Raw genomic sequence first — 16,168 nt, 5'->3', positions numbered from 1 at the left:
GAGGAGCAGATCCGCAGGAGAGCCAGTGCAAAGAGCAGGCACAAAGCAGGATCAGAGTTGAGAATTCCATCCAGAGGAGAGCTGGAGGCAAGAGCGCAGGAAAACAGAGGTGCAGGCAACAGAAGGGACAGACTGGGAGGTGACGCAGGGAGACCAGATTAGAAGGGGTAGAAAGAGACAGATCCTTCAGCAAGATTCGGGACCCAAGCCAAGATGGCCATTTCCCCGGCAAAGGGCCAAGCTTGATCTGGGCTGTCTAGTGGAGGAAGAGGAGGATTAACGCCTTGGCCTTGGAGAGCAAAGCTGGCCCATCGTTGTGAGAACAGCTCAGCATGAGAGACATCAATGTACAGACCTGGATTTGAGATGGGCACGAATTGGAAAAACGCACCTTGGTTCAGTCGATGGTTCGTGTTCAAGCCACGAACCAAACCACCGACTGAGCTGAACGGGAAGGCTCATTCATGAACCGACTCGGCCCATGTGGTTCGTGTCCCTGCAAACCCCATTGAAAGGCACTGCAGTCCCTTTAAGCAAGGTTTGCACAAAGCCTGAAAAACAGCTGAGCCTCAGCTATTTTGGGCTCTCTTGCGCAGTCCCTTTGAATTTTAAAGAGCCTACAGAAGACAAATCCCCCCAAAAACTGAGTGGTGGGAAGGCGCTGCTCCCCACCTAGGGCAGCTCTGTCAGACTGTCTTCTGCAGTCCCTTTAAAGGGACTACAGGAGTCTGCCAAAAAGAACTGCCAGGCAGGAGTGCCCTCAGCTGTCGTTTGGGCTGTCTTCTGTGGTCCCTTTAAACTTTATGTTTCATATTTTTATTTTATAATTAATATACTACATAAAGAAAACAACAAACTCAACAACATCAAAAACATCCACACAACAATAAGAACACCAAAGACTATAACACTATAACAATACAAAATACAAAATCTACAAATAAACAAATAAATTGGAGGATGAGAACTTTAGTCTATTTTAACACTTATTTCATCCATCAATATTCCCCTTTTCTCCTCACCCCTCTCTCATGTTACAGCTAACATATCTCTTTACACCGGCTTAAATTTCCTTCAGACAATTTTTTTGAAAGAAAGTCCATTTTGGCTATTTCAAACAATTTCTGCACAAATTCTTCTTTTTGGGGAATTTGTGGTGTCTTCCGATACCTTGCGTATACAATCCTCACAGCCATAGTTGCGTGGACTAAAAATCTGGTTTGTACTTTGGAGACAGGGGCTTGATATATACTCAAAAGATAAAATTTGAGTAGATGTTTAATATTTATTTTAAGTATCTTTTGTAGCCCTTGAATCCAATAGTTTCTTGCCTTCTCGCATTGCCACCACATGTGATAAAACGAGCCAACTGCTTTCTGGCATTTCCAACATCTGTTTGAGGTATTCTGGTATATCTTCGTAAGCTTCTGGTATATCTTTGAAAGTTTTTATGCAACTCTTTGGGGCTGTCTTCTGCAATCCCTCTAAAGTTTAACAGTTAGATTGGTGGACTAAAACACAAATTCAGTCTAGATACGTGAAAGATAAGATTCTTGGCTTTGAAAAGAAAATGAATGAATTCGATCAGATGTGGAGTGGTGCTGATGAGAAATTGATTGCAAAAATATATAGTTTATTATTGGGGAGGAGAATGCAAGAAGAAATTGTTAAAGAAAGTATGGTCAAACGGATGCCTAACACGGCGACTTATCTCGAGATAGCATTTTAACATTAACATTTGTTGCTGTTTTATTCTATCTGTTTCAGTCTCCAGGAGCCTCTTTTGCATTATTAGCTCTGTTTTATGAATCTACTTGATTCGGATTTTATCTTTTAACATACTACTTGCAAAAATTTTAACACCCCCCCACCCCCACCCTTACCTGGTTTGCATTAGCAGAGAAAGTAGCTCTTGGCGGAGGCTCCATTTGGCATGCTCTCTCCTGGAAAAAAGAAGAGCAAGAAGCCGACAGTTAAATCCTGGTGAGAATCTGCCCCTTTCCCGTTTCCGCCAACTGGGAATGGGTGGGCCAGAAGGCAGGGCCTTTTATTGCAGCAGGAGCTCCTTTGCATATGAGGCCACACAGCCCTGATGTAGCCAATCCTCCTGGAGCTTACGGAGCTTTTAGAACAGGGCCCACTATAAGCTCTCGGAGGACTGGCTACATCAGGGTGTGTGGCTTAATATGCAAAGGAGGTCCTGATAGAATTCCTTACAGGGCTCTTAGAACAGGGCCTACTGTAAGCTCTTGGAGGATTGGCTACATCAGGGGGTGTGGCTTAATATGCAACAATCTGTGTCACATAAGAACATAAAAGAAGCCATATCGGATCACACCACTGGCCCATCCAGTCCAACACTCTCTGTCTCATAAGAACATAAGAGAAGCCATATCGGATCACACCACTGGCCCATCCAGTCCAACACTCTGTGTCACATAAGAACATAAGAGAAGCCCTGTTGGATCAGGCCAACGGCCCCTCCAGTCCAACACTCTGTGTCACATAAGAACATAAGAGAAGCCCTGTTGGATCAGGCCAGTGGCCCATCCAGTACAACACTCTGTGTCACAAAAGAACATAAGAGAAGCCATGTTGGATCAGGCCAGTGGCCCATCCAGTACAACACTCTGTGTCACAAAAGAACATAAGAGAAGCCATGTTGGATCAGGCCAATGGCCCATCCAGTACAACACTCTGTGTCACAAAAGAACATAAGAGAAGCCATGTTGGATCAGGCCAGTGGCCCATCCAGTACAACACTCTGTGTCACAAAAGAACATAAGAGAAGCCATGTTGGATCAGGCCAGTGGCCCATCCAGTACAACACTCTGTGTCACAAAAGAACATAAGAGAAGCCCTGTTGGATCAGGCCAGTGGCCCATCCAGTACAACACTCTGTGTCACAAAAGAACATAAGAGAAGCCATGTTGGATCAGGCCAGTGGCCCATCCAGTACAACACTCTGTGTCACAAAAGAACATAAGAGAAGCCATATTGGATCACGCCACTGGCCCATCCAGTTCAACACTCTGTGTCACATAAGAACATAAGAGAAACCATGTCGGATCAGGCCAGTGGCCCATCCAGTCCAACACTCTGTGTCACATAAGAACATAAGAGAAGCCATGTTGGATCAGGCCAATGGCCCATCCAGTCCAACACTCTGTGTCCCATAAGAACATAAGAGAAACCATGTCGGATCAGGCCAGTGGCCCATCCAGTACAACACTCTGTGTCACATAAGAACATAAGAGAAGCCATGTTGGATCAGGCCAGTGGCCCATCCAGTCCAACACTCTGTGTCACATAAGAACATAAGAGAAACCATGTCGGATCAGGCCAGTGGCCCATCCAGTACAACACTCTGTGTCACATAAGAACATAAGAGAAGCCATGTTGGATCAGGCCAATGGCCCATCCAGTCCAACACTTTGTGTCACATAAGAACATAAGAGAAGCCATATTGGATCACGCCACTGGCCCATCCAGTCCAACACTCTGTGTCACATAAGAACATAAGAGAAACCATGTCGGATCAGGCCAGTGGCCCATCCAGTCCAACACTCTGTGTCCCATAAGAACAGAAGAGAAGCCCTGTTGGATCAGGCCAGTGACCCATCCAGTCCAACACTTTGTGTCACACAGGGGCCAAGAAAACAAAGTGGCATCCAGAGGTCCACCAGTGGAGGCCCCCTCCCTGAAGCACAAGGACAGGCTAGTGGCCAGCAGCACCAACCTACCCGAGTAGGGTTGTTGTACGTCTGAGACGCCCTCTCACTGAAGTTGAACTGGTTGGTGAGCTTCCGTTCTTGTGCGGGGCGGGGCCGAGGCATCTCCTGCTCCTGGTCCTGCTCCGGCTCCTGGTCCTGCTCCGGCTCCTCTTGATCTGTGACCTGCGGAAGAAGAACGGAAGTTTTCATTCTGGGGAGGCCGAGATGAGCTTCCACATGTGGTCGCAGCTCCTGTAATTTTGGAATGCAGCAAAAAAAAAGAATGCTTTGATCAAGAGACTGCACCCTCCTATTGGGTCCAGAAGGACCGGAACCAGATGTTCTGATGCTTACTTTTGTGTATGTGGACTCAATAGAAGACTGAATAGGGTGTTCCTGCCTGGCTCATTGGAGCCCTGTGAACGGAGCTTTGAGACCTGGGAACAATCCAAATCCCTGCTGCCCTGCGCCAATCACAAGCCCCCACTGATTTGAATGACCCTATGACGTGCTTGCGCAGGACCCCAGAGTTGTATGTAGTTGGCCTGTTGGCCCGCTTCTTCAGCGCAGCCATCCACCATGCTGTATTGAATAAAGAGCACCTCGCATCTTCATTGCTTAGAACCCACTATATAAGGAAGGAAGGAAGGAAGGAAGGAAGGAAGGAAGGAAGGAAGGAAGGAAGGAAGGAAGGAAGGAAGGAAGGAAGGAAGGAAGGAAGGAAGGAAGGAAGGAAGGAAGGAAGGGAGGGAGGAGGAAGGAATGAAGGGAGGGAGGGAGGGAGGAACGAAGGAAGGGAGGGAGGGAGGAAGGAAGGAAGGAAGAAAGGAAGGAAGGGAGGGAGGGAGGAGGAAGGAATGAAGGGAGGGAGGGAGGAATGAAGGAAGGGAGGGAGGGAGGAAGGAAGGAAGGAATGAAGGGAGGGAGGGAGGGAGGAAGGAAGAAAGGAAGGAAGGAAGGGAGGGAGGGAGGGAGGGAGGAGGAAGGAATGAAGGGAGGGAGGGAGGGAGGGAGGGAGGGACGAAGGAAGGGAGGGAGGGAGGGAGGAAGGAAGGGAGGGAGGGAGGAAGGAAGGAAGGAAGGAAGGAAGGAAGGAAGGAAGGGAGGGAGGGAGAGAGGGAGGGAGGGAGGAGGAAGGAATGAAGGGAGGGAGGGAGGAACGAAGGAAGGGAGGGAGGAAGGAAGGAAGGAAGGAAGGGAGGGAGGGAGGGAGGAGGAAGGAATGAAGGGAGGGAGGGAGGAACGAAGGAAGGGAGGGAGGGAGGGAGGAAGGAAGGAAGGAAGGAAGGAAGGAAGGAAGGAAGGAAGGAAGGAATGAAGGGAGGGAGGGAGGGAGGAAGGAAGAAAGGAAGGAAGGAAGGGAGGGGGGGAGGGAGGAGGAAGGAATGAAGGGAGGGAGGAACGAAGGAAGGGAGGGAGGAAGGAAGGAAGGAAGGAAGGAAGGAAGGAAGGAAGGAAGGGAGGGAGGGAGGAGGAAGGAATGAAGGGAGGGAGGAACGAAGGAAGGGAGGGAGGAAGGAAGGGAGGGAGGGAGGGAGGGAGGAGGAAGGAATGGAGGGAGGGAGGAACGAAGGGAGGGAGGGAGGGAGGAAGGAAGGAAGGAAGGAAGGAAGGAAGGAAGGAAGGAAGGAGGGAGGGAGGAAGGAATGAAGGAAGGAAGGAAGGGAGGGAGGGAGGAATGAAGGAAGGGAGGGAGGGTGGGAGGGAGGGTGGAAGGAAGGAAGGGAGGGAGGGAGGGAGGGAAGGAGGGAGGAAGGAAGGAAGGAGGGAAGAAAGGAAGGGAGGGAAGAAAATAGATGGGGGAGGGAGGGGGAGGTAGAAAGAAAGCAACTCTGATTTTAAATTCATTCTTCAAGCTGCCACTGGCTTGGCTCGGAGAAATAATTTCAAAAGACAAACGCCTCCTCAAAGCTGGCTAGCGGGGGAGCCACACGATGTTTGTGCAAGAGCCACAGGCAGATCCTGGACTGAGTGGGGAGTGGGGCTGGATGGCTTCTATGGCCTCTTCCAACTCTACGATTTTATGTCCCACCTTGATCCCCCTTCCCCACCCCCCACTCTCTCCACCTCCTCCTCACAGGAGAAGTGCTAGTGCCAGGATCAGGGGTGCTTTGAAAGGTTCGTTTAGTGGCATAGGAACTACAGAGCAAAACCTATGTTTCTTCCATTTGCTGAGACTCCTCCTTTGGGAAGACAGGGGGAGGGGTCAATCGCACAGCAGAGCTACTGAGCCAAGCCTCTCTTCCTTCTATTGGCTGAGGCTCCTTCCTCTCCTGGCCCGCTTGGGAAGGAAGGAAAGAGCCAGAGCTTCCTTTGCCCAGCTTTCTGGATCACATGAGAGAGATAGAAAATATCGTTCCAATTTTAGTATATATGCAGATTAATGAATCTGGTAGATATCCCTCTGGATGGAAACTGAGCATTGTAGTGCCAATCCACAAGAAACGTGGTAAGGCAGACCCCAAAAATTATCGCCCCATAAGCCTGTTGAATAGAGCTGCAAAACTCTATAGTAAACATCTTTTGCATAACCTGGAAGACTGGGAAACTTCCAATCAGGTAATCCGTTCTAACCAAGCTGCCTTTAGAAAGAGACTAAGCACAACAGAGCACTGTCAAAATCTTTACATAAGAGAAGCCCTGTTGGATCAGGCCAATGGCCCATCCAGTCCAACACTCTGTTTCACATAAGAACATAAGAGAAGCCATGTTGGATCAGGCCAATGGCCCATCCAGTCCAACACTCGGTGTCACATAAGAACATAAGAGAAGCCCTGTTGGATCAGGCCAATGGCCCATCCAGTCCAACACTCTGTTTCACATAAGAACATAAGAGAAGCCATGTTGGATCAGGCCAGTGGCCCATCCAGTCCAACAATCTGTGTCACATAAGAACATAAGAGAAGCCCTGTTGGATCAGGCCAATGGCCCCTCCAGTCCAACAATCTGTGTCACATAAGAACATAAGAGAAGCCCTGTTGGATCAGGCCAATGGCCCATCCAGTCCAACACTCTGTGTCACACAGTGGCCAATATATGCGTGTGTCTACACACCCACACACACACCCACACACACACACATATATATATATATAAATACTGTGGCTAATAGCCACTGCTTCATATTTTTATCCAATCCCATCTTAAAGCTGGCTATGCTTGTAGCCGCCACCACCTCCTGTGGCAGTGAATTCCACATGTTAATCACCCTTTGGGTGATTTAAGCTTGGTTTAAGCTAATCGTAGAGTTGGAAGAGGCCATAGAAGCCACCCAGCCCCACTCCCCACTCAGTCCAGGATCTGCCTGTGGCTCTTGCACAAACATCGTGTGGCTCCCCCGCTGGCCAGCTTTGAGGAGGCGTTTGTCTTTTGAAATCATTTCTCCAAGCCAAGCCAGTGGCAGCTTGAAGAATTATGAAGTGTCACATTCAACAGCCAGTTTCCTTATCACCACCCTTCCAGGAAGCCCCACCAAACAATGGGCACATCCACAAACCAATTGCCCTCTCACCACACCCCCTCCAGCCTAGAAATAGCAGCTCTCCAGCAGCCCTGGCCCCACTCAACGCACAGCAGCCAAGAAGGTCAGAGCACCTGCTCCGGCTGCAACGCCACTGAGGATGTTCTCCGCAGCTGAGAACGAAATGTCTGGAAGAAAAACTTTCTCCAGTAGAACACGGCACTTGAGCCCGAAAGATTCTACAAACCCTAATGATGTTACCAGCCGTGAAAACCTGAAATTTTTGATAGCAAATTTTCCCCTTGGTTTAAGCTAATCAAAAGAGACCACGGTAGATCTTCTTACTTGGGAAATATCTCATCCGAAAACCTCAGAAAGGCATTCACTTCTTTACGTTTTCAGACAATGCCAAGGGCTTTGCTCACGGGAAGATATCCTCAAATACCGATGGCATTATGTGTTTGTATTTGTGGTGCCTCAGTTCCAGAGGGTATACTACATTACGCTTTATTTTGTCCCATGTATGCTGGAGTTAGAACTAAATTCCTTGAAAACCTGTTAAAGGGGCAACATTTTTCCTCCGATCTCGACATGCTGTTTTTTCTACTGTCTGATAGGGATCCATTTGTTACCAACAGAGTGTCGTTTTTTGCCCTGGCTGCAAAAAAAAAATTAGGGCCAAGATTGCCATCTCCGTAAATGAAACTTATGACTAACTGGTTTTATTTTAGGTGTTCAGAATTTTTATCATATATTAATATTTGCAGCTAATTAGGTTTACTATGGTTGAACCTAATGGTAATTGCATTCCTGTGATTCAATACTGGGGAGGGACGGTGGCTCAGTGGTAGAGCATCTGCTTGGGAAGCAGAAGGTCCCAGGTTCAATCCCCGGCATCTCCAAAAAAGGGTCCAGGCAAATAGGTGTGAAAAACCTCAGCTTGAGACCCTGGAGAGCCGCTGCCAGTCTGGGAAGACAATACTGACTTTGATGGACCAAAGGTCTGATTCAGTATAAGGCAGCTTCATATGTTCAATATTACTTGTTTTGACATCTCATCTTGAACTCGTGGGCATTCGATGAAATTGCTGAGCAGACAGGTTAAAACGGATAAAAGGAAGTACTTCTTCACCCAAAGGGTGATTAACATGTGGAATTCACTGCCACAGGAGGTGGTGGCAGCCACAAGTATAGCCACCTTCAAGAGGGGTTTAGATAAAAATATGGAGCACAGGTCCATCAGTGGCTATTAGCCACAGTGTATGTGTGTATATACAATTTTTTGCCACTGTGTGACACAGAGTGTTGGACTTGATGGGCCGTTGGCCTGATCCAACATGGCTTCTCTTATGTTCTTATGTGACACAGAGTGTTGGACTGGAGGGGCCACTGGCCTGATCCAACAGGGCTTCTCTTATGTTCTTATGTGACACAGAGTGTTGGACTGGAGGGGCCACTGGCCTGATCCAACAGGGCTTCTCTTATGTTCTTATGTGACACAGAGTGTTGGACTGGATGGGCCACTGGCCTGATCCAACATGGCTTCTCTTATGTTCTTATGTGACACAGAGTGTTGGACTGGATGGGCCATTGGCCTGATCCAACAGGGCTTCTCTTATGTTCTTATGTGACACAGAGTGTTGGACTGGATGGGCCATTGGCCTGATCCAACATGGTTTCTCTTATGTTCTTATGTGACACAGAGTGTTGGATTGGATGGGCCATTGGCCTGATCCAACAGGGCTTCTCTTATGTTCTTATGTGACACAGAGTGTTGGACTGGATGGGCCATTGGCCTGATCCAACGGGGCTTCTCTTATGTTCTTATGTGACACAGAGTGTTGGACTGGATGGGCCACTGGCCTGATCCAACAGGGTTTCTCTTATGTTCTTATTTGACTCAGAGTGTTGGACTGGATGGGCCACTGGCCTGATCCAACATGGCTTCTCTTATGTTCTTATGTGACACAGAGTGCTGGACTGGAGGGGCCATTGGCCTGATCCAACAGGGCTTCTCTTATGTTCTTATGTGACACAGAGTGTTGGACTGGAGGGGCCATTGGCCTGATCCAACAGGGCTTCTCTTATGTTCTTATGTGACACAGAGTGTTGGACTGGATGGGCCACTGGCCTGATCCAACAGGGCTTCTCTTATGTTCTTATGTGACACAGTGTTGGACTGGAGGGGCCATTGGCCTGATCCAACAGGGCTTCTCTTATGTTCTTATGTGACACAGAGTGTTGGACTGGAGGGGCCATTGGCCTGATCCAACATGGCTTCTCTTATGTTCTTATGTGACACAGAGTGTTGGACTGGAGGGGCCATTGGCCTGATCCAACATGGCTTCTGTTATGTTCTTATGTGACACAGAGTGTTGGACTTTAGGGGCCATTGGCCTGATCCAACAGGGCTTCTCTTATGTTCTTATGTGACACAGAGTGTTGGACTTTAGGGGCCATTGGCCTGATCCAACAGGGCTTCTCTTATGTTCTTATGTGACACAGAGTGTTGGACTGGATGGGCCACTGGCCTGATCCAACATGGCTTCTCTTATGTTCTTATGTGACACAGAGTGTTGGACTGGATGGGCCACTGGCCTGATCCAACATGGCTTCTCTTATGTTCTTATGTGACACAGAGTGTTGGACTGGATGGGCCACTGGCCTGATCCAACATGGCTTCTCGTATGTTCTTACGTGACACAGAGTGTTGGACTTGATGGGCCGTTGGCCTGATCCAACATGGCTTCTCTTATGTTTTTATATCTCATCTTACGTTTCTGTAATTCAATATTGTTTTAATATCTCATCTTGTAACTGATTTTTTTATTTATGATGCTTTGGTCTTTTTTAATCATTAAGTTCTTAATTTTCTATTGTGATGGCCTTTGGCTCTAAACAATAAATATTTCTGCTTCTGCTTCTGAAAGAAAGTACCTTTGAGACCAACGAGTGCTAATGTTTTAATGTTTTAAAAAAAACCCCAATCTTTAGCCGTGTTGGTGTCCTTTATGAAGTTTTACATAGACCGCTCTTATATGTTTTATTTTACTGTTTTAACTGTGTAAGATGTTTTAAATTCAATAATTTTATGTGAGATTTTATGTGCTGTGAGCCGCCCTGAGCCACTTCGGTGGGAAGGGCGGGATATAAATTGAAATAAACTTGAAACTTATATCTCTGCTACATACTACTTATGGTGACTTTGTAGGGGCTTCAAGGCAAGAGATATACAGAGGTGGCTTGCCATTGCCTTCCTCTGTATAGTGGCCCTGGTGTTCTTTGTGGTATTCCATCCAAGTATTAACCACAGCTGACCCTTTATAGTTTCCAAGATCTGATGAGATCGAGCTAGCCTGAGCCATCCAGGTCAGGGCTCTTTTGTAGAAAAAGCCCAGCAGGAACTCATTTGCATATTAGGCCACACCCCCTGATGCTAAGTCAGCTGGAACTGCATTCCTGCTAAAAAAAAAAAACCCCTGGCTATCAGATATATAGACTACTGTTGGCTCATCTGTTTTCTGATGTTTTTAGTGCTTTTAAGAACTGATCTTTACTAATTGTAAACTAGTACTAATTGCAGACTATTTTAAACTTGATTTTTTTTGTCTTTTATACAGATTGCTAACTCACAAGTACTGAAATATGAGATGGAAATACCCTATAGAAACACAAAGGAGCACAATGTAGTAACAACAGTAATAATAACATAAATAATGTAATGTAATGTAATCTTAAATAGAGACACACACGGCCAGCCCAACGAGGTCTCATTTATGTCAGACCCGGCCCCCGTAACAAATGACTTCGACACCCCTGCGCTAGATCATCTTGTTGTCCTATCCTGTACTTTTTCCAGCTCTGCAATATGCCTGAGATAGAGAAGGTAGAGAAAGAAGCACTTTTCTCCCTTTCTCACAATATGAGAACACGTGGGCACTCCATGAAATTGCTGAGCAGTCGGGTGAGAACGGATAAAAGGAAGTCCTTCTTCACCCAAAGGGTGATGAACGTGTGGAATTCACTGCCACAGGAGGTGGTGGCGGCTACAAGCATAGCCAGCTTCTAGAGGGGAATGGATAAGCATATGAAGCAGAGGTCCATCAGTGGCTGTTGTTCACAGCGTATTGTTGAAACTCTCTGTCTGGGGCAAGCGATGCTCTGTATTCTTGATGCTTGGGAGGGGCAACAGTGGGAGGACTTCCAGTGTCCTGGCCCCACTGGTGGACCTCCTGATGGCACCTAAGGTTTTCTGGTTACTGTGTGACACAGAGTGTTGGACTGGATGGGCCATTGGCCTGATCCAACAGGGCTTCTCTTCTGTTCTTATTTGACACAGAGTGTTGGACTGGATGGGCCACTGGCCTGATCCAACAGGGCTTCCCTTATGTTCTTATGTGACACAGAGTGTTAGACTGGATGGGCCATTGGCCTGATCCAGCAGGGCTTCTCTTATGTTCTTATGTGACACTGAGTGTTGGACTGGATGGGCCACTGGCCTGATCCAACATGGCTTCTCTTATGTTCTTATGTGACACAGAGTGTTGGACTGGATGGGCCATTGGCCTGATCCAACAGGGCTTCTCTTATGTTCTTATGTGACACTGAGTGTTGGACTGGATGGGCCACTGGCCTGATCCAACATGGCTTCTCTTATGTTCTTATGTGACACAGAGTGTTAGACTGGATGGGCCATTGGCCTGATCCAACATGGCTTCTCTTATGTTCTTATGTGACACAGAGTGTTAGACTGGATGGGCCATTGGCCTGATCCAGCAGGGCTTCTCTTATGTTCTTATGTGACACTGAGTGTTGGACTGGATGGGCCACTGGCCTGATCCAACATGGCTTCTCTTATGTTCTTATGTGACACAGAGTGTTGGACTGGAGGGGCCACTGGCCTGATCCAACAGGGCTTCTCTTATGTTCTTATGTGACACCGAGTGTTGGACTGGAGGGGCCATTGGCCTGATCCAACAGGGCTTCTCTTATGTTCTTATGTGACACAGAGTGTTGGACTGGAGGGGCCACTGGCCTGATCCAACAGGGCTTCTCTTATGTTCTTAATATCCTTTCTGAGACGCGGTGACCAGAGCCGGACACAGCATTACCATAATCGTTTGTTCACTTGTGTCTTCTTTCAGTTCCGGATCCTGGTCCAGATCATTAAAATCTATCACGGCGGATGAAACTGGAACCACAGCTGAAAACAAAAGAGACATTGGGGGTGGGGAGGCATAAGTAGAACATTCAGCGGATGAAGAATTCAGAATGGCTGACTGCCACGCTACTGATGACAACTGTACAAGGTGTTTTCTAGGCCCAGAATGCTTTGCAGACCAGTCAGCTCTTGTAATCATTCAGACCTTATTTTTCAAAGCCCCCCCAAACTGTGGCAAATGCTCAGATACATGCATAAGCTACAGTTCTGTGGGAAAGGCAGAAAAAAGCACAGAGTGTGAGATCAAAATGATGATGATGATGATGACTGTAGATTTATACCCCGCCCTTCTCTCTGAATCAGAGACTCAGAGCGGCTTACAATCTCCTTTACCTCCCAAACCCACAACAGTCACCCTGTGAGGTGGGCATGGCTGAGAGGGCTCCCACAGCAGCTGCCCTTTCAAGGACAACTCCTCCGAGAGCTATGGCTGACCCAAGGCCATTCCAGCAGGTGCAAGTGGAGGAGTGGGGAATCAAACCCCGTTCTCACAGATAAGAGTCCGCACACTCAACCGCTACACCAAACTGTGAAGAATACAGAACTCAGCTTCCTGGGCATCTTAGCTTTCGGATTGTATTTTAAAAGGAGGCTTCTAGCCTTTACGGCTGCAAAGATATTACAGTTATACCATTATCACTTAGAATCACAGAGTTGGAAGGAACCTCCAGAGTTATCTAGTCCAACCCCTGTGCAATGGTGGGGTAGGGCGGGATATAAATCGAACAAATAAATAAATAAATACCTCCCCCTAAATTCACAGGATCAGCATTGCTGTCAGATGGCCATCTAGCCTCTGTTTAAAAACCTTCAAGGAAGGAGAGCCCACCACCTCCTGAGTTGGAAGGGACCTCCAGGATCATCTAGTCCAACCCCCTGCACAATGCAGGGAACTCACAAACACCTTCCCCTAAATTCACAGGATCCTCATTGCTGTCAGATGGCCATCTAGTCTCTGCTTAAAAACCTTCAAGGAAGGACAGCCCACCACCTCCCAAGGAGGAAGCCTGTTCCACTGAGGAATCTCTCTAACGGCCAGAAAGTTCTTCCTAATGTTGAGCCAGAAACTCTTTTGATTTAATTTCAACACACTGGTTCTGGTCCCACTTTCTGGGGCCACAGAAAATTTATACTATTACCACTTATACCATTAGGTAACTTACAAAATAATTAAGGTCCCAACGGGCAATTAAAACCACATCATCACATTAAAAATAATAATCTGCATCAGGGCTTTTTTTTGCAGCAGAGACTCCTTTGCATATTAGGCCACACATCCCTGAGGTAGCCAGTCCTCCAAGAGCTTACAGGGCTCTTCTTCCAGGGCCTACTGTAAGCTCCAGGAGGATTGGCTACAACAGGGGGTGTGGCCTAATATGCAAAGGAGGTCCTGCTAGAATTCCTTACAGGGCTCTTCTCACAGGGCCTACTGTAAGCTCCAGGAGGATTGGCTACAACAGGGGGTGTGGCCTAATATGCAAAGGAGTTCCTGCTATGAAAAAAAAGCCTGATATGAATCCATTTGCATCCAGTGGGTAGAGGAAGAATTGCAGACGTTGTGAAAACAATGTCACCCCAGAGTCGGAAACGACTGGTGCTTGCACAGGGGACCTTTCCTTTCTCTCTGAATCAGAGACTCAGAGCAGCTTACAGTCTCCTATATCTTCTCCTCCCACAACAGACACCCTGTGAAGTGGGTGGGGCTGGAGAGGGCTCTCACAGCAGCTGCCTTTTCAAGGACAACTCTTACAAGAGCTATGGCTGACCCAAGGCCATTCCAGCAGCTGAAAGTGGAGGAGTGGGGAATCAAACCCGATTCTCCCAGATAAGAGTCCACACACTTCATCACTACACCACACTGACTATTATTATTATTATTATTATTATTATTAGAAGATATTGGATTTATATCCCGCCCTCCACTCCAAAGAGTCTCAGAGCGGCTCACAATCTCCTTTCCCTTCCTCCCCCAAAACAAACACACTGTGAGGTAGAAGAAGATATTGGATTTATATAGTGCCCTCCACTCTGAAGACTCTCAGACCGGCTCACAATCTCCTTTACCTTCCTCCCCCACAACAGAAACACTGTGAGGTAGATGAAGATATTGGATTTATATCCTGCCCTCGACTCTGAAGAGTCTCAAAGCGGCTCACAATCTCTTTCCCTTCCTCCCCCAAAACAGACACCCTGTGAGGTAGATGAAGATATTGGATTTATATCCCACCCTCCACACCAAAGAGTCTCAGAGCGGCTCACCATCTCCTTTACCTTCCTCCCCCAAAACAGACACCCTGTGAAGTAGATGAAGATATTGGATTTATATCCTGCCCTCCACTCTGAAGAGTCTCAGAGTGGCTCACAATCTCATTTCCCTTCCTCCCCCACAACAGGCACCCTGTGAGGTAGATGAAGATCTTGGATTAATATCCCGCCCTCCACTCCGAAGAGTCTCAGAGCGGCTCACAATCTCCTTTCCCTTCCTCCCCCACAACAGGCACCCTGTGAGGTAGATGAAGATCTTGCATTTATATCCCGCCCTCCACTTTGAAGAGTCTCAGAGCAGCTCACAATCTCCTTTCCCTTCCTCCCCCACAACAGGCACCCTATGAGGTAGATGAAGATCTTGCATTTATATCCCACCCTCCACTCCGAAGAGTCTCAGAGCGGCTCACAATCTCCTTTACCTTCCTCCCCCCACAACAGACACCCTGTGAGGTAGATGAAGATATTGGATTTATATCCCGCCCTCCACTTTGAAGAGTCTCAGAGCGGCTCACAATCTCCTTTCCCTTCCTCCCCCACAACAGGCACCCTGTGAGGTAGATGAAGATCTTGCATTTATATCCCACCCTCCACTCCGAAGAGTCTCAGAGCGGCTCACAATCTCCTTTACCTTCCTCCCCCCACAACAGACACCCTGTGAGGTAGATGAAGATATTGGATTTATATCCCGCCCTCCACTTTGAAGAGTCTCAGAGCGGCTCACAATCTCCTTTCCCTTCCTCCCCCACAACAGGCACCCTGTGAGGTAGATGAAGATCTTGCATTTATATCCCACCCTCCACTCCGAAGAGTCTCAGAGCGGCTCACAATCTCCTTTACCTTCCTCCCCCCACAACAGACACCCTGTGAGGTAGATGAAGATATTGGATTTATATCCCGCCCTCCACTTTGAAGAGTCTCAGAGCGGCTCACAATCTCCTTTCCCTTCCTCCCCCACAACAGGCACCCTGTGAGGTAGATGAAGATCTTGGATTAATATCCCACCCTCCACTCCGAAGAGTCTCAGAGCGGCTCACAATCTCATTTCCCTTCCTCCCCCACAATAGGCACCCTGTGAGGTAGATGAAGATCTTGCATTTATATCCCACCCTCCACTCCGAAGAGTCTCAGAGCGGCTCACAATCTCCTTTACCTTCCTCCCCCCACTACAGACACCCTGTGAGGTAGATGAAGATATTGGATTTATATCCCGCCCTCCACTTTGAAGAGTCTCAGAGCGGCTCACAATCTCCTTTATCTTCCTCCCCCACAATAGACACCCTGTGAGGTGGGTGGGGCTGGAGAGGGCTCTCACAGCAACTGCCCTTTCAAGGACAACTCCTGCCAGAGCTATGGCTGACCCAAGGCCATGCTAGCAGGTGCAAGTGGGGGAGTGGGGAATTGAACCCGGTTCTCCCAGATAAGAGTCCGCGCACTTGACCACTACACCAGACTGGCAGTGAACCCTGCAAAGAAGGTTCAGTCTGGAGAAGAGGAGGCTGAGGGGGG

The 16,168-nt window shown here is 47.9% G+C and overlaps 1 protein-coding gene across 1 annotated transcript in view; it reads right to left on the bottom strand.

The window, feature by feature from the left end:
• The window catches only part of DNAI1 (dynein axonemal intermediate chain 1), a 310,319-nt gene that overhangs the window by 236,411 nt on the left and 57,740 nt on the right, over positions 1-16,168 (bottom strand). The window contains exons 6-8 of the mRNA XM_060236614.1: positions 12,264-12,376; positions 3,744-3,878; positions 1,884-1,943 (exon numbers count right to left, since the gene is read on the bottom strand). Coding sequence (XP_060092597.1) covers positions 1,884-1,943; positions 3,744-3,878; positions 12,264-12,376 — 308 coding nt within the window. The remainder of the gene's footprint in view (positions 1-1,883; positions 1,944-3,743; positions 3,879-12,263; positions 12,377-16,168) is intronic.

The sequence above is a fragment of the Heteronotia binoei genome, chromosome 4 (genome assembly GCF_032191835.1).
Source record: "Heteronotia binoei isolate CCM8104 ecotype False Entrance Well chromosome 4, APGP_CSIRO_Hbin_v1, whole genome shotgun sequence".
Taxonomy (NCBI): Eukaryota; Metazoa; Chordata; class Lepidosauria; order Squamata; family Gekkonidae; genus Heteronotia; species Heteronotia binoei.
Note: the sequence above shows the minus strand (reverse complement) of the source record. Positions and strands in the feature narration are given on the sequence as shown.